At 40.8% G+C, this 24,917-nt stretch overlaps 1 protein-coding gene across 2 annotated transcripts; it reads left to right on the top strand.

The window, feature by feature from the left end:
- Positions 1-30: 30 nt before the first annotated feature.
- On the top strand, positions 31-23,752 carry si:dkey-118k5.3 (protein NLRC3). Of its 2 annotated transcripts, none has more exons than XM_051665163.1 (7): positions 31-2,460; positions 7,405-7,821; positions 7,905-7,991; positions 8,087-8,170; positions 20,197-20,283; positions 22,268-22,351; positions 22,443-23,752. In XM_051665163.1, exons 1-7 carry the CDS (start codon positions 605-607, stop codon positions 22,534-22,536), a joined length of 2,709 nt encoding a protein of 902 aa, XP_051521123.1. In that variant the 5' UTR covers positions 31-604; the 3' UTR covers positions 22,537-23,752. The 2 variants fall into 2 exon arrangements, with proteins under 2 accessions (XP_051521123.1, XP_051521124.1); XM_051665164.1 differs by having other exon boundaries at positions 20,200-20,283.
- The last annotated feature ends 1,165 nt before the right edge of the window (positions 23,753-24,917 follow it).

Genomic DNA, 24,917 nt, shown 5'->3' on the forward strand with positions numbered 1-24,917 from the left:
CTTCTCTTGCCCAACTATGTCAGGTGACTTAGAAGAGAGCGCATAGAATATCATTTTTCGTCGTATTTTTAAACACCCAACATGTGTTGTTTTTTTATTAGTTTAATGGAATACATGTTTACTATATTTTGTACACGTAATCAATAGAGTTTCTGATTTGTTAAGATATCCATTATGTTTATAATACAGACGGCGTATAGAATCGCAATGGGTAGTTTCACTTTCGCTGGCAGTCAGTGAGAGGTGTATATGGTCGTTCAGACCGAACGCGTTCTTGCGCCAAAAAAAAAAAAAAAGGTAGACGCAAAGCATGTAACTGAACGGAGGTGTCTCGAGGCGGTTTTTAACGTTTGACGTTCTTTTTAACTTGACACCACTGATCTATAATATAGAATCTGTGCTTGACACGGCGTTCTACACGAGACGAGGTCCGTCAAGCCCGTGTTTACATTGTTTTCGTCCCCTGAAACTGATGGCTGTTACTCTGTAAGTTCATTTATTATTACGTTATTGTTTATGTAACGATTATTCCGGTTCTTGTTTATCACCGATAACATATTAGATATAGAAGAAACGTTGTAAAGTTCTCAGCGTTTGCGCAGTGATGGCTGTTGGGTCATGTAACGTAGAGATTCAAGAGCGGCGCGTAGAGCTCATTGAGAACTACAGCGAACATCTGACGCGCCTTCTTGACGTCCTGTTTCACGTGGGTGCAGTGACCGAGGAAGACCTCAGTCTCATTAGAGGTTCATCTCTCAAAGGTGAGAGAGAGTGTATGCGAGTTCTTCTAGATGTGCTGAATGGAAGAGGTGAAGAATCATGCAGGGCGTTCCTCTACTTGCTTCCAAGTGTTCAGGAAGGAACAGCCTCAGCAGCAAAACCAGAACAGAACAACAGGCAGGACCACCTGAAAAAGCATAAGGACATCCTGGCCAGACAGCACTGTGTTGTGGACTATCTAAGCATCAGAGGTCAGAATTCAGGGCAGACTGAGATTGGATGCTTGACGGATATTACATTCTCAAGACAGAATGGCTATGCATTGCCATCTCAGTGCCGACATGAGTCCTCAAGAGTTGGCGATGCTTTCAGGGCACGGGGGGATGAGATCTGTGTTTTCAGCGACGTGTTTGAGAATCTGCTGTCAAACCAAACGAGTGGGGTGAATATGCTGTCTGGAGTTGCTGGTAGTGGGAAAACAACAGTTGTGAGACGGCTGGTACGAGTGTGGGCTGCTGATACCAACTCGTCCAAGATTGTCCTATCGCTGTCATTTCGTGAGTTAAACCTCATAACTCAGGAGCAAAGCTTGCAAGAGCTCTTGACGGATCACTACAGCCACTTGAAACCCATTCTGACCGATTTATTGACCTCAAACCCAGCACAGTTTTTACTCATATTAGACGGACTTGATGAATTCTGCTACCATCTTAATTTCGAACATACTCCCAAGTGCTCAGATCCTGAGCGAAAGCAGCCTATACAAGCCATTGTGGTGAATTTGATCAAGGGGAATCTGCTTCCAGGTGTGTCCATATTCCTCACCTCCCGGCCACATGCGATCTCCAAAGTGCCTCCTCTGCTGATCAGTCAGTTTTACAGTCTGCTGGGCTTCTCTGTAGCTCAGCAGAAGCAGTACTTTGAGCAGAACTGTGGTTCTCCTGAAGCTGCTGCTGCAGTATGGGCCTCGGTATCATCCCATAAACCCCTCCTCCTTATGTGCCACATTCCTGCATTCTGTTGGATTGTGTCCACAGCTTTGCATGATGGTGGCTCCTGCCTTTGTCTTGACACTGTAAGTGCCAGGCCAGGAAAAAGAGTATTATGCAATGAGGAAGCCAAGAGACCAAACCCTTCACTGGGACCTGAGGAGTTAACAAACACCATATTTTCCCAGGATACCTCAAAACCAGTCACGATCACCGAGATCTACTGTTGCTTCGTCAAATCCATCTTGCTGTTCCATGTGCAAGGGCGTACAGAGGGTTCCCATCTCACCAGGCTCCAGCTTTTACCTTGCGTCCTTGGCGAAATGCAGCCTTTTCTCAAAAGCCTGGGGGCCATGGCCTTCAAAGGCCTGCTGGAGAGACGGTTCATCTTTGACATCTCTGATTTGAACTCCTTTAATTTGGGTAGCACTAAGCTCTCACAGGTATTCCTCATAGAGATTTTTAAAGAGGATCGAGCCTCACTTACCTTTGAACAGGGCTTCCATTTCATACACACCAGTGTGCAAGAGTTCCTGGCTGCCCTGTACTATGTTTTTCAGTCGCTCTCAGGATCAGATCCATTTTCAGGCCTCAAACCACCCACAGGCCACTATCTCCGGTTTGTGTGTAAGCAAATGGTGTCAGCTGTTAATAAGTTAGGCAGACCACACCGTCTCTTCCGCAGACGCATAAAGAAGGCGCTTCGTTGTGGGGAACGACATCAGTCTGGACACATGGATCTGTTCTGCAGGTGCATTTTCAATCAGTATTCAGGTTAATTTGTCAACCTATCAAAAACATGTATGGGTCTTATATCACACCAAAAACAACAGAAAGACATGTGAAAGTATATTTTGCTTTAAAAATTAAGTCTGTTTTTAGGACTTTTAAGATTTTTGCATTGTGACATTATTTCCATGACAATTAACCATTTTCCCCCATTCATATTATTGTAATATGAAAAAAAAAAAGTAAAGAATTTATTTGGTAGTATTATACTGCCTTTAAGTGGATTTAAATAAAACAATTATCGTATAACAGTATGTAACATTTCGGGAAAGGAGGCAGCGGGAACCTGATCAACATTCAGCAAGACTTTAATTATAACTTAATGTCAAACTGAACTGGAACATAATAACAAACGTCAACGACACACACACACACACACACAGCTCCGCGTTACTCTCTCTCTCTCTCTCTCTCTCTCTCTGGCATCCCTGACTCCACCTCTTATCTCTCTCCCACTGATTGAGCTACTCAGCGCCATACATGCACCCTCACGGCCCGGCCACGCCCTCCTTCTCGTCACACGGTAATTTTGACTATAATACAGTAAAACACATTATATTACAGTAATGATATTAACCACTGAGAATAATGGGAATTACAACAACAAAAACTAAAATCTATGCATTATGATAATTAATTTTAATTATATTTATTTATCACACATTTGCACATATACAGTGAAATTCTTTTTTTTCACATATCCCAGCTAAGCTGGGGTCAGAGTGCAGGGTCAGCCATGATACAGCACCCCTGGAGCAGATAGGGTCAAGGGCCCAACAGTGGCATCTTGGCAGTGCTGGGGCTTGAACCCCTGACCTTCTGATCAGTAACCTAGAGCCTTAACTGCTGAGCTACCACAGGTCACAATGCAAAAGAATCATTATTGTCCTGAAAATAGGCTTAAGTTTCCGTAACGGGTAAAGATGGGCAAGGAGGAGGCGGGAACAGGCAGAAGAGTCAATGTAAACATTAATGACATAAACTCAACTTAAAACAACATAAAACACATAGACACACACACAGCAGCCGCGTGTCTCTCTCTCTCGAAATGGCGTCTCCGGCTCCCCTTTATCTCTCTCTCCCGCTGATTAGTTGACCCAGCGCCGGCCGTGCACCCTCACGGGCCGGCCACACCCTCCTCCTCGTCACACTCCTCCCCCACCCAGATTCAGGCCGGGGCGCAATCTGGACTAGCCTACTCCCTCCCGGGTTTCGGCACCAGTGTAACGGGTAAAGGATGGGCAAGGAGGAGGCGGGAACTGGCAGAACAGTCAACGTAAACTTTAATGACATAAATTCAACTTAAAACAACATAAAACACAGACGCACACACACACAGCGGTCACGTGAGTCTCCCTCTCTCTCTCTCTCTCTCTCTCTCTCTCTGGAACTGGCGTCTCCGGCTCCCTTTTATCTATCTCTCCTGCTGATTTTTGACTCAGCACCTTCACGGCCCGGTCACGCCCTCCTCCTCATCACAGTTTCTTTATGCCAAATTTTATTTCTTTTGATTTTAGGCTGAAATGTGACCTGGACATGTTTTCATGAGATTCACCCATTCACATTGTCAGTTTTTAAAGGAATATTCCGGGTTTAGTACAAGTTAAGCTCAATTGACAGTATTTGTGGCATAATGTTGATTACCACAGAACATATTTTTTACTCGTCCCTTGTTTATTTAAAAAAGCAAAAATCACAGTAAGAAACTTGCATTGAAAGTGAATGGGGTCAATCCATAAACTATTTTTTTTTTCTCTCCCCTTCTCCCCCCAATTTGAAATGCCCAACTCCCAATGCACTCTAAGTCCTTGAGGTGGTGTAGTGACTCATCTCAATCCAGGTGGCAGAGGACAAATCTCAGTTGCCTTGTGTCTGAGACCGTCAATCCATGCATCTTATCACGTAGCTTGTTGAGCACATTACTGCAGAGACCTAGCATGTGTGGAGGCTTCATGCTATTCTCTGCGGCATCCACGCACAACTCACCATGCACCCCACTGAGAGTGAGAACCACATTATGGCGGCCATGAGGAGGTTAACCCAACATTACTCTATACCCACCCTAGCAACCGGGCCAACTGGTTGCTTAGGAAGTCTGACTGGAGTCACATCCAGGAGGATTTGAACTTGCGACTCCAGGTGTGGTAGTCAGCATCTTTACTTGCTGAGCTACTCAGGCCCCCAAATCAATCCATAAACATTCAAATACACACTGTTTTAAAAGTACAGCCACAAAACATAAACATTATACATGCTAACATGATTTTAGTGTGATAAAATCGCATACAGTGTTTACCAGTGTTATGTATGGTTATATATTTTTTATATAACTTTACACAGGTATGTTTAGTAAGCGATTTTATCACACTAAAATCATTTTGACATGTATGATGTTTACATCTTGGGCTATACTTTTGAAACAATATGTATTTTATTGTTTATGGACTTGGCCCCATTCACTTCCATTGTAAGTGCCTCACTTTAACCACAATTTTCGGCTTTTTTTATTTTTTATAAATGTGGGATAAGTTAAAATTTCAACATCATGCCATAAATGCTGTTGGCTGAGCTCAACTTGTACTCAGTGTTTGATAGTAATGGAAAACATGTAATCTGGATTACATGATCAGATCCCAAAAATCTTGTACTTTTAATTAGACTAAATTACATTTTAAAATACTTAAAATCAGATCACAGTTACTTATTTATGGATTACATTTTGTCACCATAGTTTAGGTTGAAGAAGGTAAGGAGTTATTATGATTAACATTGTTAATATTATTATTTGTATTGTATTTTTTACATTTTGATGTGTAGAAGGCGATCTAACAATGTAAAATTATTAAACCCTGCTGATGTATAGCTGTGTAATACTATGTCTACATCATATCCAAGTGACCTTCACTAATTATTCATTCTGGAAATCTGGAAAAAAAACAAATTTCAAACCTGGAAAAAAATAATTCCTAATCCTCTTCTACTGTACATAAGAATAATTTACACTATCTTTTTCTGCCATCTTGGACAAAAATATCAGTTCATATGTGTTTTTGTATTTCATGGCCCTTTAAGTGCCCTTTTTCACTCTGTAACGTACAAATAGAGAGTAAAACACAAAAAATCATTAAAGTAAAAACTCAATTAACAGCATTTGTGGAAAAATAGTATTTACCACAAAAATTAATTTTGACTTGTCCATTTGTTTTCTTAAAAAAAAAAAAGCAAAAATCTGGGTTATAGTGAGACACTTACAGTGAAAGTGAAGGGGGCCATTTCACTTTCATTGTAAGTGCCTCACTGTAAATTAAATTTTTGCTTTTTTTAAAGAAAAGGAGAGACGAGTCAAAGTCATTTTTTGGGGTAATCAACATTATTCCACAAATGCTGTCGATTGAGCTTGACTTGTACTGAACCTGAAATATTCCTTTAAGTACGTTTTCTTAAAAGCATTTAAGCAACATTATGTCAAAATGGCATAGATTATGGTACTGAAATGCATGTGACATAAAAACAAGAGTTAGGTCAGAGGTAATCTAAAAATTATTAGAATAGATTACGCAAAAAATATAATCCAAGAGATTACATTACTGATTGAAATTTTAGCCATGTAACTTGTAATTAGTAACGGATTACATTTCACAAGTAATCTACCCAGCTTTGCTTGTACTACACCCGGAACATTCCTTTAAAGGGGTCATGAAGTGCTATTATCCAATGATAATGTTATATGTTTTTTTCACCAAAACAGTCACAATTTAATAATATATGATAATTTTCCACCCTGCTTTTGGTGCTCTGTCTGTTTGACGCTTGGTTTTGGCCCAAGTGCCTCCTTAAAACTTCAACGTAATGCCCACTGTTATGATTAGCTAACATCATGCAGCCCCTCAAATTCAGCATACTCAGTCGGAAGAGAATGAACCTCAACATTATAAAACAAAATTGCAGGGTTTCGGGTTTACATAACGCACATCCAACACATTGCATCTTAATATATTTAAACTGTTCATCTCAAGCACAACTGTTAACACTCAGCAACATAAACTATCAAACAGTCATGACATTTGAAATATTCATGAATGGAGTGGTTCACTTAAGATTTTGAAGTGTTTTTAACTGCCCCCTCCTTTAATAACAGTTCCTTTGCAAAGCTTGAATCGTATTATGACTGTTCACAAGCAATCCATGCTAATATGAGCCGAAAAACAAACACATCATAGTCCAAAGAACAGTGAAATTACGCACACATACTGAAGGCGCACTGAGGTGCACATCGCCGGAGACACACCAAAAGGGTCAAACACTTCCACTGTCCATCGTCAAAGACGTCCTATGTTTACATACACCAACAGTTAAAAATAGCGTAGATGGGCGTAAGAACGCATCCATGACAGTGGCAGAAGCTGAATGAGAGAATTGCTTCTCCCTTTCAGAGCTGTAACTTGACACTGTGTCTTTTAAAAGTGGCGAGATACATGGCAGCAGTCAAAGAGTCTGTGTAGTTCATGTTTATATACAAAATGCTATGTTAGAAATAGTTAGCCACAGAAGGCCTGCTCTCTTGACCTGAACTGGGTGCCAGCGGGCGGGGCCAAGGGTGCGATGACGCATGTTGTGGGATGTGTAAATACAAATGAGCAATGTGTCGTGACGTTACGAACAGACAGATTTCAAAATGAGAAGTTTCAGCAGGGTGGCAACTATAAATGCTCTTTTTAGACTGGGGAGGAAGTTTTGAGTTCTGAAATTTACAGTATGTTTTATAGTACAGTTACTTCTTATATGTCTAAATCTCAAGGAAAATTTGATTATCCATTTCATGATCCCTTTAATGCTTGATTATATCAATAATTAAAATTTTGTTTCCCCATTTCCTAACTCACCTGTAATGTATGCTCATACGCAGGTTTGTATGCGGCCTGTTGGTTCCTAGAACACGGCAAATCTTAAATGGATTTTTCCCTGATGGGCCTCGGACACATCTTTCACCTGTCACACCCTCTCCAGCTCCAACTCCTCCTTTCCTCCTCCGTCTGTTACATTCCCAGCTCCATAGCTCCACCCTCAGCCCAGAGAGGCAGGTCAATGTGTGTCACTGTCTTTATGAGGCCCAAGACCCTGGTTTATCACAACGGCTACAGGGCTGGATGAAAGTCCTTTCACAGCAGACCTCAGATCAGTCTGGCTCTGTGAACTGGAGCGAGCTGGCTTTCCTATTACAGCTGAGCCCAGACCTGCAGTTTCTAAATCTGGATGCACAGGGACTCAATGCTGACGGGCTCCGCAGGCTCCTGCCAGTTCTTCCTCTCTTCTCAACACTCAGGTACTTTTAACACTTTTGAGTGACCAGTCCCTTTAAATAACAAATGTAGTTTGTGATATTTACTGTATTGTCTTTGTGAAAAGCGTGGGACAGAATCCTATTGGACCAGAGGGGGCGGCTGTGTTATCCCTTGCTCTGCAAAACCCAGACTGTTGCATTCAGAGGCTGTGGTAGGTTACCATAAAACATTGCTAAAAGAAAGGTTGCAAAGAATAATCATGCTGAAAGCGAGAACTTTTGACTATATACAGTATGTTTAACACAGGGTGGTCGCAACAGGGCTTGGCTGTGAGGGCCTGAAGATTCTTGCAGAAGCATTGAAAGAAAATCATACTGTGACTGATCTCAGGTGACCAATGAGAAAACAGATGTAATATGTACACATATACACTCACTGAGCACTTAATTAGGAACACTATGGTCCAATAAATTTCCTGACGTGGTCTTCTGCTGTTGTAGCCCATCTGCCTTAGGTTCGACAAGTTGTGCATTATTTTTTTGGTGATCAATTTTTTATTTGTTTTTTTCAGCAACACAGAGTCAATTAACAAATGTTTCAGAAAATTCCTTAATAGAGCGGAGGAAAAATTCTCAAGAGATGGAGAGAGATGGGCCTGTCATGGGAGATTCATCCTAAGTGGACTTACACAGGACACTTTCGTGTGCCTGTCTGGATTGAAATGTTTTTCTACATTTCTACAGACGTCTTTAACCGCTTGATACATATCTCGGACCACTTTTAAAAGATGCAGTGTCAAATTACAACTCTGAAGAGAAGCTCTCTGTCATTCAGCTGAGCACAAACGCGTCATGGAGGCGTTATAGCCACCTGCGCTATTTTTAGTTTGGCGCTTAGACCAAAAGTGAGCGTTCCAGACAGAGGGCCAAAAACAGGGTGGAAAATGATCATTTATCACTAAACACACTTACATTATCAGTGGACCTCAGGGAAGATAATAAAACTATAAAAAAAAGAGCATTTCATGACCCCTTTAAATGTGGATACATGGAGGATTTGGTTTTCAGAGCGTCAGGCACCCCCTGCAGGAATAAATCTCACAAGACAGTCAGTGGCTGACCACGTGCAATTTCGGTCTGTAGGTCTGTTATCCACACAAAACTTTCGTATGAATTTAGAAAACACGTAATATATCACAGGAGTCATATGTGGAGTCAATGTAGATGTTAAAGGCGTCAATAGAAATGATCAGTTGTTTTTCGTGGTGAGGAAATTAGATTCAGATTCAGCTACTTCAGATGAGCAGGTAAGAATTTTTATTTTCTGAAAGGGTAAATTTTTTTCTAAAACATTCACCCTAATGCTTTTTCTGAATGTTTGATATGATACAGTGTATAAATATTTAAGAGTACACATTGAGGGGGCCTGGGTAGCTCAGCGAGTATTGACGCTGACTACCACCCCTGGAGTCGTGAGTTCGAATCCAGGGCTTGCTGAGTGACTCCAGCCAGGTCTCAGATGGTAATCTAACTGTCAAAAACTCCCACCATGGCATCCCTACATTGAATATACTTTTTTATTTATCTTTGCATTATTTTGAACTGTTATTATGCATTGTGTAATGTGTTATAATGATTAAAAGCCCCCCTCCCAAATCAATGTCGTACATTTAAATTATGTGGGGGGAGCCACCTCTGAGCAATTAATTTTTTAGCAGCTGTTAATCCCGCCAACCATATCTTTCTTTGTTTTTCGATTAATCCTAATTTAGGATCATCATTTAGCAATAAAGCAGCTGGCTCAACAGATATTTCTTTTCCGACCATGTTAGACAGAATAGATGCAATCCTTTCCCAAAAATTATAAACCTTCTCACATTCCCACACCATATCAAGAAAAGTTCCTACTTTTGATAAGCACACAGATTACAATAGGGGTTAGAAATGATTTTGGTGAGAAAATGCTTCTGTGGCATCCAATATAATCTTTGACAGAATTTAAAATGAATTAATTGGTGACTTTTTTTCACCACAGAAAATGTTATCCCATACAGCATCCCAATCGACTGTGTCAATAGATAACTCTTTTTCCCAGAGTATATAAAATGATAGTTGCTTTTGTGTAGCTTCTAGGAGACGAGGATACATAGCTGACACTAACCCATTTTGTGGAGAATTAGAGATCAAACTATAAACTGGATGCGCTGTTCCCCATGGGACACTTTTCTCTGAGGGCTGAACGTAATTGTAAGAACAACAAAAAAGGGTTGATGCAGGTATGTTTAAAGACATAACTATGCTTTGGAAACTCAGCATCCCACTCAAATCCCATATGTCTGCAAGTGTTTTGATTCCTTGCATTGACTACTGTTCCAATATGAATGGTTTTAAACCACATTTTATATGACAAAGGGGAAGATGCCATTTGCTTTCACATTTTAATATTTTTTCTACTGCTCTAAAAGTAATGATGATATTTGTTACAATAGGGCCAAATGATAGCTTACAATATTTCAAAAAGAGTCCAGAGAAGAGTTCATTCTGCAGCCTGACTGGTGTAACAAAAGCTTCTTCTATTTCTCTGCAAGATGTGGAGACAGAAGGGTCAAGCCAACACTTTACCACACACATCTGGCAAGCTTTTTGATGTAGCTCAAAATTAGGAAGTGAAAGATCCCCTTCTATTTTGGGTCACTGCAAAGTAGCCAGCTTCATCTTTGGTTGCCTACCATTCCAAAGGAATTTACAAATTAACGAGTCAAGCCTTTTCCACCACTTAAAAGAGGAGGTGGTAGAGGGATCATTGCATTAGGGAAATTGAGCCGTGGCAGTATATTCATCTTAACAATCGTGATTCTAGATTGTAATGAGCTGGAAATTACACTCCATTTATCAGTATCCTTCTTAAGTTTCTGAAAGATGTTTTCATAATTTGTATGAACAATATTCTATAAAGAAGTTTGTATATCAATCCCCAGAAATGTTATTTGACTTTTAATTGGAATAAGAGATGATATATGAGTTTCTAGGGCTTCTTTGTTCAAAGGTTAGAGAGATGACTTATTCCAGATAATCCTATAGCCAGAGAATTTCCCAAACTCATTAAATACATCTAGTGTGTCTTGCATTGATCCGATATCTGAAAAACAGATCTTACTAAAAAACAATAAAATGCCATCTACATAAAGAGATATTGCATGTTGAGTTCCCTGAACTGAAATAGAGCAGATGTGGTCTTGTCTTATTTTTTGAGCCAAAAGTTCAAGGGACAATGCAAATAACATGGGTGAAAGGGGGCATCCTTGTTTAGCCTGTCAAAGGCGTTATCTGCATCCAAAGATACAACTTTGCACTCAAACGGCATATGTTATCCACAGCTAGGCGTTGAGCCATAAAACCAGATTGGTCACTATGAACTAGTTTACATATGTATTTTTCGAGACACAAGGCTAAAACTCTGGCATATAGCTTCAAATCTTAATTTATTAATGAAATTGGTCTAAAATTTGAACATTTAGTATGATCCTTATCTTTTTTTGGGGTATTAAAGAAATTAGAGCAGTGTTCATATGCTTTTCAAAATAACCCCTCACAGTTGCCATATTTATGGCTGTATGTAAAATAGGCCCTATGTAGGAGCCATAATAGACTGGGTCACTAGAGGGCAATGAACACTGGTGGTGGGATTGGTACTGCAGAGCAAGTCACCTGTTCAAATCACATGATAAGGGCATCAGCTCGGAGTTATTATGGGGACAGGTGTAGCTGTTGCCATGTAACCAGGTAGCCACTGATTTGTTTGTTTCCTTCAGTAATATTTTATTGCGATGGACAATACTCTTTTTTTTTTTTTGTTGTAAGCACAAGATCTTTATTAAATGGGACTCCGAACTCGTGAATGAATGCAAAGATGAGTGTTGTGAAAAAATGAATGATGATTCCCAAACTGCATATGATGTTGCTGATGTGATTAAAGTAACTGCTGTGCCTGATCATGCTGCTATTGAAGGAAACAATGTGGTTGAACCAGAGAAAAGAATGAAAAAAATGACTGACAAGACTGTTTCATTGTTCATGGAAAATTTGCAAAGGAAATGCAATTCTAAACTCAGTCAAGTCAATAAAATCAAACGAAAGGTTAATTATCTTCTTTATGGAATAATTACAAAGGAAACAGTTTTTTGATGTGCAAAGATGTCACGTTTGACGGAATAAGCCAGGGCGCCCTCTACTCGATGCGGTGGAGGTGGGATTTGAGTGGAGCGGTGCAATTTGGATCAGACGACAGGTTTTTTTGCAAGAGACGTGAAACATGGGGTGAACACGACTGAGGAAAGTAGGACTTTCTTTAAGACTAACTGCAACTGGACTAATGATCTTAAGGATAGGAAAAGGACCTATAAATCTGGGTCCCAGCTTACGAGAGGGGAGTCAGAGAGGGATGTCCTTTGAGGACAACCAGACCTTCTGCCCACAGACGTAAGCCGGGTTTAGACCGGTGACGGTCCACTGCCCTCTTGACGCGAGCGCCAATTCAGAGGAGGGCTTCTCTGGCTATCCACCAAGTGTGGCGGCACCGCTGGATGAAAGCGTGAGCGGACGGAATCTGCGTGTCGGGTTCTTGGGCAGGGAACAGAGGGGGTTGGTAACCTAGGCAAACACTGTAAGAGTGATACCCCATAGACGACAACAAGGAATTGTAAGCATACTCGACCCAGACTAAGAAAGTGCTCCAAGAAGACGGATTACGGGAGGCGACGCAGCGCAGGGTCTTTTCAATCTCTTGATTCGCCCACTCCACTTGCCCATTAGTCTGGGGATGGAACCTAGAGGACAGACTTACCGTAGCCCCCAGCTGTTGGCACATTTCTTCCCAAAACCGAGACACAAATTAGGGTCCCCTGTCAGAAACCACATCGACCGGGAGGCCATGAATGCGGAAGATGTGATTAATGACTTCAACCGCTGTCTCCCTCGCTGATGGTAATTTGGGGAGGGAAATAAAATGAGCTGCCTTCGAGAACTGGTCCACCACAGTCATGACGACCTAATTGCCATGGGATGGGGGGAGACCGGTGACAAAATCCATGGCAATATGGGACCAAGGTTTTGAAGGGACTGACAACGGTTGGAGGAGCCCAGTCGGGGGCTGACAGGAAGTCTTGTTGGTGGCGCAAATGTGACAAGCAGAGATGAACCGGCGAACGTCCTGCGCTAACAACAGCCACCAGAATCGCAGTCTAATGAGCATCTGGGTTCGAGCGGCCCCTGGGTGACAGGCGACATTGGATGATTGGCCCCATTGGAGAACGTTAGTCCGGGCTTACCGCAGAATGTATAACAGTACCTCAGAACCTTCTAACCAGTGGCACCACTCCCCCAAGGCCAATCTGACAGCCAACAATTCTTTATTACCGACCTCATAATTCCGTTCAGCTGGGGAGAGGCGGTGCGAGAAAAAGGCACACGTGTGAACCTTTCTGTCCAAGGAGGAGCGCTGAGACAGAACAGCTCCGTCACCGAACTCTGACGCATCTACCTCCACCACGAACTGCCATGAAGTGTCGGGAGTGTTAAGGATAGGAGCGGTGGTAAACGTTTTCTTTAATTTAGAGAACACAGCTTCCGCCCGCGGAGAACAGAGAAACCTTTCCACGGTCTTGCGGAAATCTGGGGTCGGCCAATCGGAAACCGCTTTGACTTTATCTTTGAACATGTCCAGTCAGATATCCCTCTGCTTCACATCTTTGGGACGAATGATCAAAAACCCAGCTAAGCTCCTCCGAGTAGGCTTTGATTGAAGAGATGCAGGGGCATTTATTGTCCAACATCGCCGTGCCCCACTCGCTGGCCCTTCCGGTCAGGAGACAAATGCTACTTTGGAAGACTCTGAAGGGAAAGCGAAGGACTGCAGAGAGAAATGTACTGAACATTGGGAGAGGAATGCACGGAATGCACCAGCCTCACCAGAGAAAGGAGGAGGGTGGTTGGAGCAGGGCGAAGCTGGGCGGTGCCACAGGAGCTGGCGCTGGTGTGGAGGGTTCAGCAGCAGGATGCGTGTCCAGGGGTGAGTGGAGCTGTTGAAGCTGGGAAGTAAACTCCGTTAGTTGGGATGCCAACATCTCAATGGCGCAGTTGGAGGTGGAGATCTGGTCCTGCTTATGACCCAAGAATATTCCCTGCTGAGAGAGCGCAGCTCGAATGTCAGAGTCCCGACTACAGCGGGGCGATGGAGAGTGTGTTCGTAGACTTGTGTGCATCGTGGTAGTGTGGAGAGCCCAGTCAATGTGGGGCGAAAACCAATGAGGTAACCTCAGGAGAAGGAACAGCGATATCAGAGCAACCAACTGGTAACCAATTCGAAAAACACGAAAAAGGACCGACTAGGGCAGAGAGAGAGTGAAGTGAGTAACTCAACACACAACAACAATCTAGCAAATAACACAAAACTGAGTGAGGCATATATAGGCAGAAGGCAAATCACAATCTTGCTCACAGAAAGTGGAATAATCAGTGTCACCGTGGAAACGATCAGCGTTCACATGGCGACGCTGATTCTGCAAGCCGAGCGACACCTGACACACATAAACGTAAACACAGGGGGAACAACCCGCAGACTCACCGACCATGACAAAAGGTATTTAAAGAGTTTTGATGAACTGTGTAAAGATGTCATTGAAATCCATAATTCATTGCTAGAAATGCCAATGCTACAGGCAGAGTATGAAAAACTAAAAAGATGGCTCTCATACAAAATGAAGGGAAATTAGTTTATCACATACAGTTTTCAAACAATTGTTATCAGATGCTGGAGTTTTACATGATTTTGAAGATGAAGATGGCATGTCTGTAACAAACACTGATATAAAGCCTAATGACAGTGTGTCCAATGTCTCACAAAATCCAAACTCAAAGCACTTTCTCTCTCTGGTTCCAAAGCCAGTAGCACTATGTCTGCTCATCTCAAATCTAAAGCTGAAAAGGCAGCTCTCTTGCAATCTGCTGCAGCCTTAAAGAAATTGCATGCTGTATATCATCGAAATACTTGAACCTTAAGGAACTTTCACAACAAAGCGCAGTCTCTCAGCAAGATGATTCTCACTTACCAGTTGTACATCCTAAGGAGAAGTGGAGCTTATCAATACAAGCACATGCTTCAAAACCCTGCAATCCTCCATCTGTTGTAAAGCAGCAAATTCCAACTTTACACAGATCTAAAAATAATTTAGATGGTAACATTCTCACCCAACAAGTGTTGCTTCCTCAAAATACCTCTTTAGTTCCCATTCAACAGCCTAATCTACATGACATTGTACAACAGCAAAACAACATTACAGCTCCAAATACGTCAGCAGCAGGCTTTGATTTCTCTTCCACCTTGTGTTATATCAGAGTTTGATAGAGACCCATTGCAGTATGGCTCTTCATAAAAGATTTTGAACAAGCTATTGAAAAGAAAGCCACTGACAAACAAGAATGCCTTTACTATCTTGAACATATACCAGAGGACAGCCTAAAGAACTTGTCCGTAGCTGTCACAATATGAGAGCTGATCAAGGATATGATAGAGCAAAGAATTTGCTGATGGAGAACTTTGGTAGTGAAATTAAAGTTACAACGGTATATATAGAAAAGGCCATGAGCAGGCCTATGATAAAGCCTGAAGATGTGGATGCTTTACAGACTTTTTCAATATTTCTAAGAAGCTGTTGTAATGTAATGGAAGATTTACAGCATGTGGAAGACATGAATGTTCCATCTTACCTCCTACTCATGTGTGATGAAGTTGCCATACAAGTTTAGGGAGAAATGGAGGACTGCTTCCTGCGAGCGACAGGAGCGTCATGGCAGCAGGACCATGTTTCCAGACATGGTGAGCTTTATTTAGCGGCAGGTAAAGATTCTCTCTGATCCTCTGTTTGGGGGTCTACAGAATGGTCAATCTTCAGGCTCTTCTTTCTGTGTGAAACCTAAATCCGCCAATAAAGATTCTGCTACTGTTGCAGCTGTCCACACTGTGCAGCAGACTACATATACAGGACATATTCCACAGAAAGTCAACATGGAAACATGTGGTGACTGTAGTGGATGCCATTCATGGGAAGGATGTTCGCATCTAAAAAACATGACACACAGGGAAAAATTGAATATCCTCAAAGAAAATGGATTCTGCTTTGGATGCTTAAAGACTGGACATTTAAGCAAAAAGATGATTAATGGTAAAAGACCATTAACATGTGACGTTTGCAATCAGAGGCATCCCACCTTGCTTCATATTGAAGCTAAAGCCAAATCATTGTAATTATCAGTGAAAAATGCTCTTGTTAACCTGCAAGCTTGTGGCCAAACTGTGGCTGGGAATGAGGATTGTGTGCTGTCTATAATTCCTGTAAAATTCAAGGCAGAATCAGGTAGAAAGATTGTAAATACATATGCGTTTTTGGATCCTGGATGTTCCGCCAGTTTCTGTACAGAACATCTCATGAAAAGACTGAATCTTTCAGGAACAAGAAGCAACATTCTGCTCCGTACTCTGGGCTAGGAGAAGTCTGTGGATACATTTATGCCCGAAGGTCTTCAAATTTCAGGCTTGGATTCACAAGATTTTATGAACTTACCAGAGCTGTATACTCAAAAGTCAATGTCCGTGAGTAAGAATAACATTCTCATTCAGAATGACTTGAAAGGATGGTCATATTTGGAGGGTAAATAAAATTCCCAGTATTAAGGCAGACATTGAGCTATTGATTGGCACCAGTGCATCAATTCTTATGGAACCTTGGGAAATCATTAACAGCCAAGGAGGAGGATTCTATGCTGTGAAGACCCTATTGGGGTGGGTCCTAAATGGGCCACTTTGAGGTGGTAATAATGGCTGTCCTGTAGTCACTACAAATAGGATATCAGTTTCTAGGCTGGAAGATCTATTGATTGCCCAGTATAACCATGATTTCAATGAGAAGGGGCCAGAAGATGACGTGAGAATGTCCAGAGATGATCGACAATTTCTTGAAATAATGGAAAACTTAATCCAGTTCAAAGATGGTCATTATTTTATAGACCTACCCTTTAAGTCTCCTGATGTTGTCATGCCAAATAATCACAGCATTGCAGAACAGTATATCTTGAGTTTGCAGAGGAAATTTAAGAGGAACAGAGAATAGCAGCAAGAGTATACATCTTTCCTTTCTGAAGTTATTGACAAGGGATATGCACAGGTGGTACCCTCTTGTCAGTTGAATCGATCGGATGATAAGGTTTGGTATATACCACATCATGGTGTATATCACCCTAAGAAGAGAACACTTAGAGTAGTGTTTGATTGTGGTGCAGTGTATAAAGGTACCTCCCTAAATTGTCAGCTGTTACAGGATCCTTACGTCATCAATTCTTTGTTGGGAGTCCTCACAAGGTTTAGACAGGTGCCTGTTGCTGTGATAGCGGATTTGCAAGCCATGTTTCATCAAGTGAAGGTGTCTTAGAAGCATGTAGATTTTCTTCGCTTTTTGTGGTTTCCTAATGGTGATGTGACACAAGATCCTGTGGAGTATAGGATGAAGGTTCACTTGTTTGGACAGTGTCCTCACCAAGCTGTGCTAACTATGCCTTGAGAAAGATTGCACAGGACCAACATGCCCACTTTGATTCTAGTGTTTTGAACACCATTCTTTATAACTCCTATATGGATGATTGTTTAACATCTCTACTTACCGAGGCTGAAGCAACCCATATGGTTCAGAATCTCATTGTTGCTTGTGCCAAGGGAGGATTTCATTTGTCAAAGTGGATGAGTAATAGTCCTTCTGTTATGTCTAACATTCAAGAAGAACATCGATCAAAGGTGACCAAGGAGCTCGACTTGTATATAAATGATCTGTCAGTGGAAAGAGTGCTTGGTTTGCACTGATGTACAGAAGCAGACACATTCATTTTTAGGTTATCCAGGAGTACCCTCACACAAGACGTGGCATGTTGTCTGTGATCAGTTCCATCTATGGCCCTTTGGGTTTCTTTGCACCATTTACTTTGTCTGTGTAATGGGTGTTACAGTAAATGTGCAAATACTATGTTGGTTGTGATGACAATATCCCTCAATTCTTCTCTAAACAATGGTCAAATTGGCTGGCTAACTTACACCGCATAGCAGCACTGAACATCGATCGCTGCATAAATCCAAAGGACTTTGTACTATCTGCACATGCACAGTTGCACCATTTCTCAGATGCCAGTTAGTATGGATATGGGTCGGTGTCATACTTGAGGTTGGTGAACAACATAAAAAAGGTTAGTGTTGCACTTATGCTGGGAAATTCCAGAGTGCCCCACTGAAGCAGACAACAATTCAAAGGCTCGAGCTTACAGCTGCCGTTCTGGTTGTTCGAGTGGATAAAATGCTCAAAAAAAAGTTGCAGATTTGTTTGGATTCATCAGTGTTTTGGACAGATAGCATGACCATTTTGAGATATATCCAAAATGAAACCAAACAGTTCCATGTATTTGTGGTGAACAGAGTAGCTGTTATAAGGGATGCGACAGATGTTGTGCAGTGGAGGCACATAAAGACAAGTTTGAATCCAGCTGATGAGGCATCCAGAGTCCTGAAGAGTTTCTGGCATGTAAGAGATGGCTGAAGGGACCAGATTTTCTCTTAAATGTGGAAGAAGTGTGGCCTAGGTCCAATGTGGATCAGATTTCCATACCTTTCGATGACCCTGAGATTAAAAAGGACCTCATTGTAGGGGGGGCCTGGGTAGCTCAGTGGTAATAGACGCTGGCTACCACCCCTGGAAGCAAGCCACGTGATAAGATGCGCGGGTTGATGGTCTCAGACGCAGAGGCAACTGGGATTCATCCTCCGCCACCCGGATTGAGGCGAATCACTACGTGACCATGAGGACTTAAAAGCACTCTGGGAATTGGGCATTCCAAATTGGGTGAAAAAGGGGACCCCCCCCCCCCAAAAAAAGGACCTCATTGTAAATGTCTTTACATGTCAGGTCTCAGAGAATGCTACCAATCTGTTTTTAAATTACTACATCTGCATTTAAATATTTATGGCTCCTTTATTAGTAAATAACATAATTGTTGGTTCACACTATCACAATTATGGGGCCGGTATGTAGGAGCTATAATAGACTTGGCCACTACAGAGAATTGAACACTAGTGGTGGGATTGGTACTACAGAGCAAGTCACCTGTTCATGTCACATGATAAGGGCATCAGCAGGGAGGAATTAGGGGGACAGGTAGTGGGAGTATACGATTCTTACCATAGCCGTAGCCACGTAACCAGGTAGTCACAGATTTGTTTGTTTCCTTCAGTAATATTTTATTGCGATGGACAATATTTTTTTATTTATGTAAGCACAAGATCTTTATTAAATTGGACTCCGAACCGAAAGAGAGATCATTTTGTGGACATTGTTTATTTTGCCATGTGTAAGGAACACCTCTACCCACCTGTACTTAGAGACTTATAGGAAAGCCTCTACTCTCTAATATTTCCCAAAAGTGTAACAATAACTCTGGTGGAATTCCGTCTGGTCCTGGGGTTTTGCCTTTTTTAACAGTTCTTAACACTGAAAATTTGTGCATTCTGAGATGCTATTCTGCTCACTACAATTGTACAGAATGGTTATCTGAGTTACCGTAGCCTTTCTGTCAGCTCAAACCAGTATGGACATTCTCCATTGACCTCTGTCATCAACAAGGCATTTTCATTCACAGAACTGCCACTCACTGGATGTTTTTTTTTTTTTACTCCCCTTTTATCCCCAATTTGGAATGCCCAATTCCCAATGCGCTCTAAGTCCTTGTGGTGGCGTATTGACTCGCCTCAATCTGGGTGACGGAGGACGAATCTCAGTTGCCTCCAAATCTGAGACCGTCAATCTGCGCATCTTATCACATGGCTTGTTGAGCGCGTTACCGCGGAGACCTAACGCGTGTGGAGGCTCACACAATTCTCCGCGGCATCCACGCACAATTTACCACATGCCCCACCAAGAGCGAGAACCACATTATAGCGACCATGAGGAGGTTAACCCAATGTGTCTCTACCCACCCTAGCAACCGGGCCAACTGGTTGCTTAGGAAGCCTGGCTGGAGTCACTCAGCATGCCCTGGATTCGTACTTGCGACTCCAGGTGTGGTAGTCAGCGTCTTTACTTGCTGAGCTACCCAGGCCCCCACTCACTGGATGTTTTTTGTTTTTGACTGATGTGAATATTAACTGAAGCTCCTGACCTGTATCTGCATGATTTTATGCATTGCACTGCTGCCACATGATTGGCTGATTAGATAATCACATGAATAAGTAGGTGTACTGGTGTTCCTAATAAAGTGCTCAGTAAGTATATATTGCCATGTCATGTTGTATCGTGTTGTTTTCTGTAACGTAAAATTTCATTGTCTCAGCAGAATGGCCATCAATAAAATTGGAGATGTTGGAGCAGGATGTCTTGCAGAATTGTTGAGGACAAATCGCACTTTGACAGATATCAGGTCAAGGAGACTTGTATTTAGCTTTAATGTCTCTAATGTCAAGTCTATTTAAGGAAAATGTACAATCAGCTAGTCGTTATCTCAAAATAAACCCTGACAGCATGATAAGGCTGATATGTACATTATGCTTCATATTAAATATTCATTTGAGTTGAAATTATTTTTTTATTATGCTATGAGAGATGTGACACTAGCATAGCTGCAGGTGCATCTCAATAAATTAGAATGTCGTGGAAAAGTTCATTTATTTCAGTAATTCAACTCAAATTGTGAAACTCGTGTATTAAATAAATTAAATGCACACAGACTGAAGTATTTTAAGTCTTTGGTTCTTTTAATTGTGATGATTTTAGCTCACATTTAACAAAAACCCACCAATTCACTATCTCAACAAATTAGAATACATCATAAGACCAATAAAAAAAACATTTTTAGTGAATTGTTGGCCTTCTGGAAAGTATGTTCATTTACTGTATATGTACTCAATACTTGGTAGGGGCTCCTTTTGCTTTAATTACTGCCTCAATTCGGCGTGGCATGGAGGTGATCAGTTTGTGGCACTGCTGAGGTGGTATGGAAGCCCAGGTTTCTTTGACAGTGGCCTTCAGCTCATCTGCATTTTTTGGTCTCTTGTTTCTCATTTTCCTCTTGACAGTACCCCATAGATTCTCTATGGGGTTCAGGTCTGGTGAGTTTGCTGGCCAGTCAAGCACACCAACACCATGGTCATTTAACCAACTTTTGGTGCTTCTGGCAGTGTGGGCAGGTGCCAAATCCTGCTGGAAAATGAAATCAGCATCTTTAAAAAGCTGGTCAGCAGAAGGAAGCATGAAGTGCTCCAAAATGTCTTGGTAAACGGGTGCAGTGACTTTGGTTTTCAAAAAACACAATGGACCAACATCAGCAGATGACATTGCACCCCAAATCATCACAGACTGTGGAAACTTAACACTGGACTTCAAGCAACTTGGGCTATGAGTTTCTCCACCCTTCCTCCAGACTCTAGGACCTTGGTTTCCAAATGAAATACAAAACTTGCTCTCATCTGAAAAGAGGACTTTGGACCACTGGGCAACAGTCCAGTTCTTCTTCTCCTTAGCCCAGGTAAGACGCCTCTGACGTTGTCTGTGGTTCAGGAGTGGCTTAACAAGAGGAATATGACAGCTGTAGCCAAATTCCTTGACACGTCTGTGTGTGGTGGCTCTTGATGCCTTGACCCCAGCCTCAGTCCATTCCTTGTGAAGTTCACCCAAATTCTTGAATCGATTTTGCTTGACAATCCTCATAAGGCTGCGGTTCTCTCGGTTGTGCATCTTTTTCTTCCACACTTTTTCCTTCCACTCAACTTTCTGTTAACATGCTTGGATACAGCACTCTGTGAACAGCCAGCTTCTTTGGCAATGAATGTTTGTGGCTTACCCTCCTTGTGAAGGGTGTCAATGATTGTCTTCTGGACAACTGTCTGATCAGCAGTCTTCCCCATGATTGTGTAGCCTAGTGAACCAAACTGAGAGACCATTTTGAAGGCTCAGGAAACCTTTGCAGGTGTTTTGAGTTGATTAGCTGATTGGCATGTCACCATATTCTAATTTTTTGAGATAGTAAATTGGTGGGTTTTTGTTAAATGTGAGCCAAAATCATCACAATTAAAAGAACCAAAGACTTAAACTACTTCAGTCTATGTGCATTGAATTTATTTAATACACGAGTTTCACAATTTGAGTTGAATTACTGAAATAAATGAACTTTTCCATGACATTCTAATTTATTGAGATGCACCTGTATGTAGATTTCCTAGGTCACCTGGGATATTTGACTGCAGAATGTGGTGATTGACCAATCAGAATCAAGTATTCCAGAGAGCCATGCAATACATTTCTTAGTGGTTCATATTAATCACTGAATAACAATAAAAAAAAATGTAGCTTCTCTCTAGCAATCTGTTTGTCCCTGTTCAGTATGTTTTAACATTGTGATTCTACAGACTCCGTGACAACCTGGTGACAGACAAAGGAGCCGATCTCCTCATGGCGGCCCTCAAAGAGAACACTACATTACAGTACCTGTGGTATGATTCATATAGGTCTCCTTCATTTCAGTTAACCTATACATAATTGAGTACATGATTGTGTGCCATTTTTTGTCTTTATTCATCATAGGATGTTCGACAACAAGTTATCTAAAGATGGTGTCAAGAAGCTGAGAGAATTTGCAAAGAGCAGACCTAATCTTGACATTAAAGTTTGTGAATGATCCAAAACCAACAAACCAGTGAGGAATATTAAGGATCATGCTTTCATTAACTGGTACAGCGTTCAATCATACTTGATTGGTACAGTTCCACATTGATATCTGCATATTTTTAATGGACGCATTCAGAGGCTGAGTTCGGAATGGCATACTACCATACTAATCTTACTATTTCTGCCATATCTATATGTACTGTATGTCCAAACTCAAAACCACTCAGGTAACTATTGCCCTTTACTGGATTTTATTGGGGAATTTGCTAGTTTTTGTATGCTACATTCATACCACTGGAATATATCAATAGTAATGTACTAACAACTGTCCACAATAATTCAGGCAGTGGTATTTCCTGCACTTTATACGTTTTAGACAGTTTGACTACTTTTCAAAGAGACAGGATTGCTATTATTTAATCTGTGAAAGATGAAATGCTTTCTTTTGTATTAGCAAATCTGTTACAGGCTTTTCCTAAAACTCACACAGCAGAATTTGACTGAAGCTTATATAATGTATGTTACATTTTATTGCTTCTTTTTTATATTCTTGCCTTATTTCTCTATTCTGCTCTAGTTTTTCTGTATAGTTTGCTAGTGCCACAGTCAATCTCTGCTGCAGTATATGTTTTATTGCCCATTTTTGTGGGCTCTTTTACAGGCAGAGCTCAGGGCTCCACTTTGCATCTTGACTTTGCATGCTTCTTAAACAGAAGTAGAAAATGTAAGTGTAAAATACACAAAGGCAAAGGGTCATAAGTTATACTTTGGTTAGTCGATGATTTTTAAGCAGACAAGCAATCAAAGGAAAGAAAATAAATCACTATAATATCCAGTTTTGGGAGGGTTACTTTTAAAATGTATTCCACTACAGATTACAGAATATATGCTGTATAATGTCATTTGTAATGTATTCTGTTAGATTACTCAATGTCAGTAATGTAATCTGTAATCTGTAATACTTTGGATTACCTTTTCAGCACTGGCAGATTTTTTCACGTTTTCACTATGATAAGTTAGTAAAAAAAAAATATACACTTGTATATACACTTATACAAAATACACTTAAAAATACATATAAAAAAGCCTAAATATCTTATGCTGAATCTTGTTTTAACAATTTTTTTATGTATTTTTTTTTTACATGAAAACAATTAAAAATGCTCATCAAGAATAAGCATTTTGCTGTATATCTTTGCCCTAATATCAAAGGTCTTACTAGAGAATATATATATATATATATATATATATATATATATATATATATATATATATATATATATATATATATATGTATGTATGATTAAACGTGGATTTTCTTTCCTCTGTCTGATCATATGAATGTAACTCATTATAAGAAAGTGTTCCACCACTGTTCCTCGGGTTGCAACATTAATAGATAAATGTTTTCCAACTGAATAACTAAATATTAAATTAAACAAATGACAATAAAATGCAAAGTAATCTCTTCAGTAATCAAAATACTTTTAGAATGTAACTGTATTCTAATTACCAATGATTTAAATTGTAACTGTAGTGGAATACAATTACTTATATTTTGTATTTAAAATTTGTAATCCTATTACATTTATTCCGTTATTCCCCAACCCTAATTGCCTAATATCAGTAATTAACCTCAAAAAAATCACAATAAGTGTTGTGACTGTTTAAATAACAGAAAATGTTTCATTATTAGCACAGCCTTTTCTGAAAAGTAGTTTTTCTTTATGCATTATTAAGGTGTTGCTTTACATTACGCCAGTTGAACTAATATCAGTGTCTAAGTGTTTGAAACATGGTATGCCTCAGGCCCCGCTCCGCCCAATCACGAGGCTGACCCACCATAACAGCACAGAATAAGCCATGCATTGTTTTAATATGTATTTATATATATATATATATATATATATATATATATATATATATTTTATTATTTAACAATGCTTAGGTGCAACTGTTATTATTATACATCATTTAAACAAGATGTACAAATAGATGTTCAATAAACAGTTCAATACATTCTCCAGATTCCAGTGCGTTATGGTAACAAGGTCTGTGCTATGTCATCTCTCCTCAATTCAGGCTATATTGCTGCAGGCATGTGATTCTTTGTACTGCAGACACATACTTCCTTGAGGGGGTCTACCGTACACGTTTATTCTTACATGTGTGTCTGATATACTGCCATGTGGTGTAGTAGTACTCGAGACAATATTTGTATGGTCTTGTCATGGACTCTTGAGCATTTGGACTCGGGTTTGATTCGGACTCGAACAAGTGTGGACTCGGACTTTCCCCCAAGACCAGTCGAGTCCCTTCAAAAAAATATACCATGAGCGCATCGACTTATCTGACAAACATTTCTCTGACTGTCAATATCAGTTCAACTTC

The sequence above is a fragment of the Myxocyprinus asiaticus genome, chromosome 31 (genome assembly GCF_019703515.2).
Source record: "Myxocyprinus asiaticus isolate MX2 ecotype Aquarium Trade chromosome 31, UBuf_Myxa_2, whole genome shotgun sequence".
NCBI lineage: Eukaryota > Metazoa > Chordata > Actinopteri > Cypriniformes > Catostomidae > Myxocyprinus > Myxocyprinus asiaticus.

Coding starts and splice junctions, on each gene's coding strand:
- si:dkey-118k5.3 (XM_051665163.1), top strand. CDS start 605: ATGGCTGTTGGGTCATGTAACGTAGAGATTCAAGAGCGGCGCGTAGAG. Junction 2,461..7,404: donor CACATGGATCTGTTCTGCAG/GTGCATTTTCAA, acceptor GCTCATACGCAG/GTTTGTATGCGGCCTGTTGG. Junction 7,992..8,086: donor TGTTGCATTCAGAGGCTGTG/GTAGGTTACCAT, acceptor TGTTTAACACAG/GGTGGTCGCAACAGGGCTTG.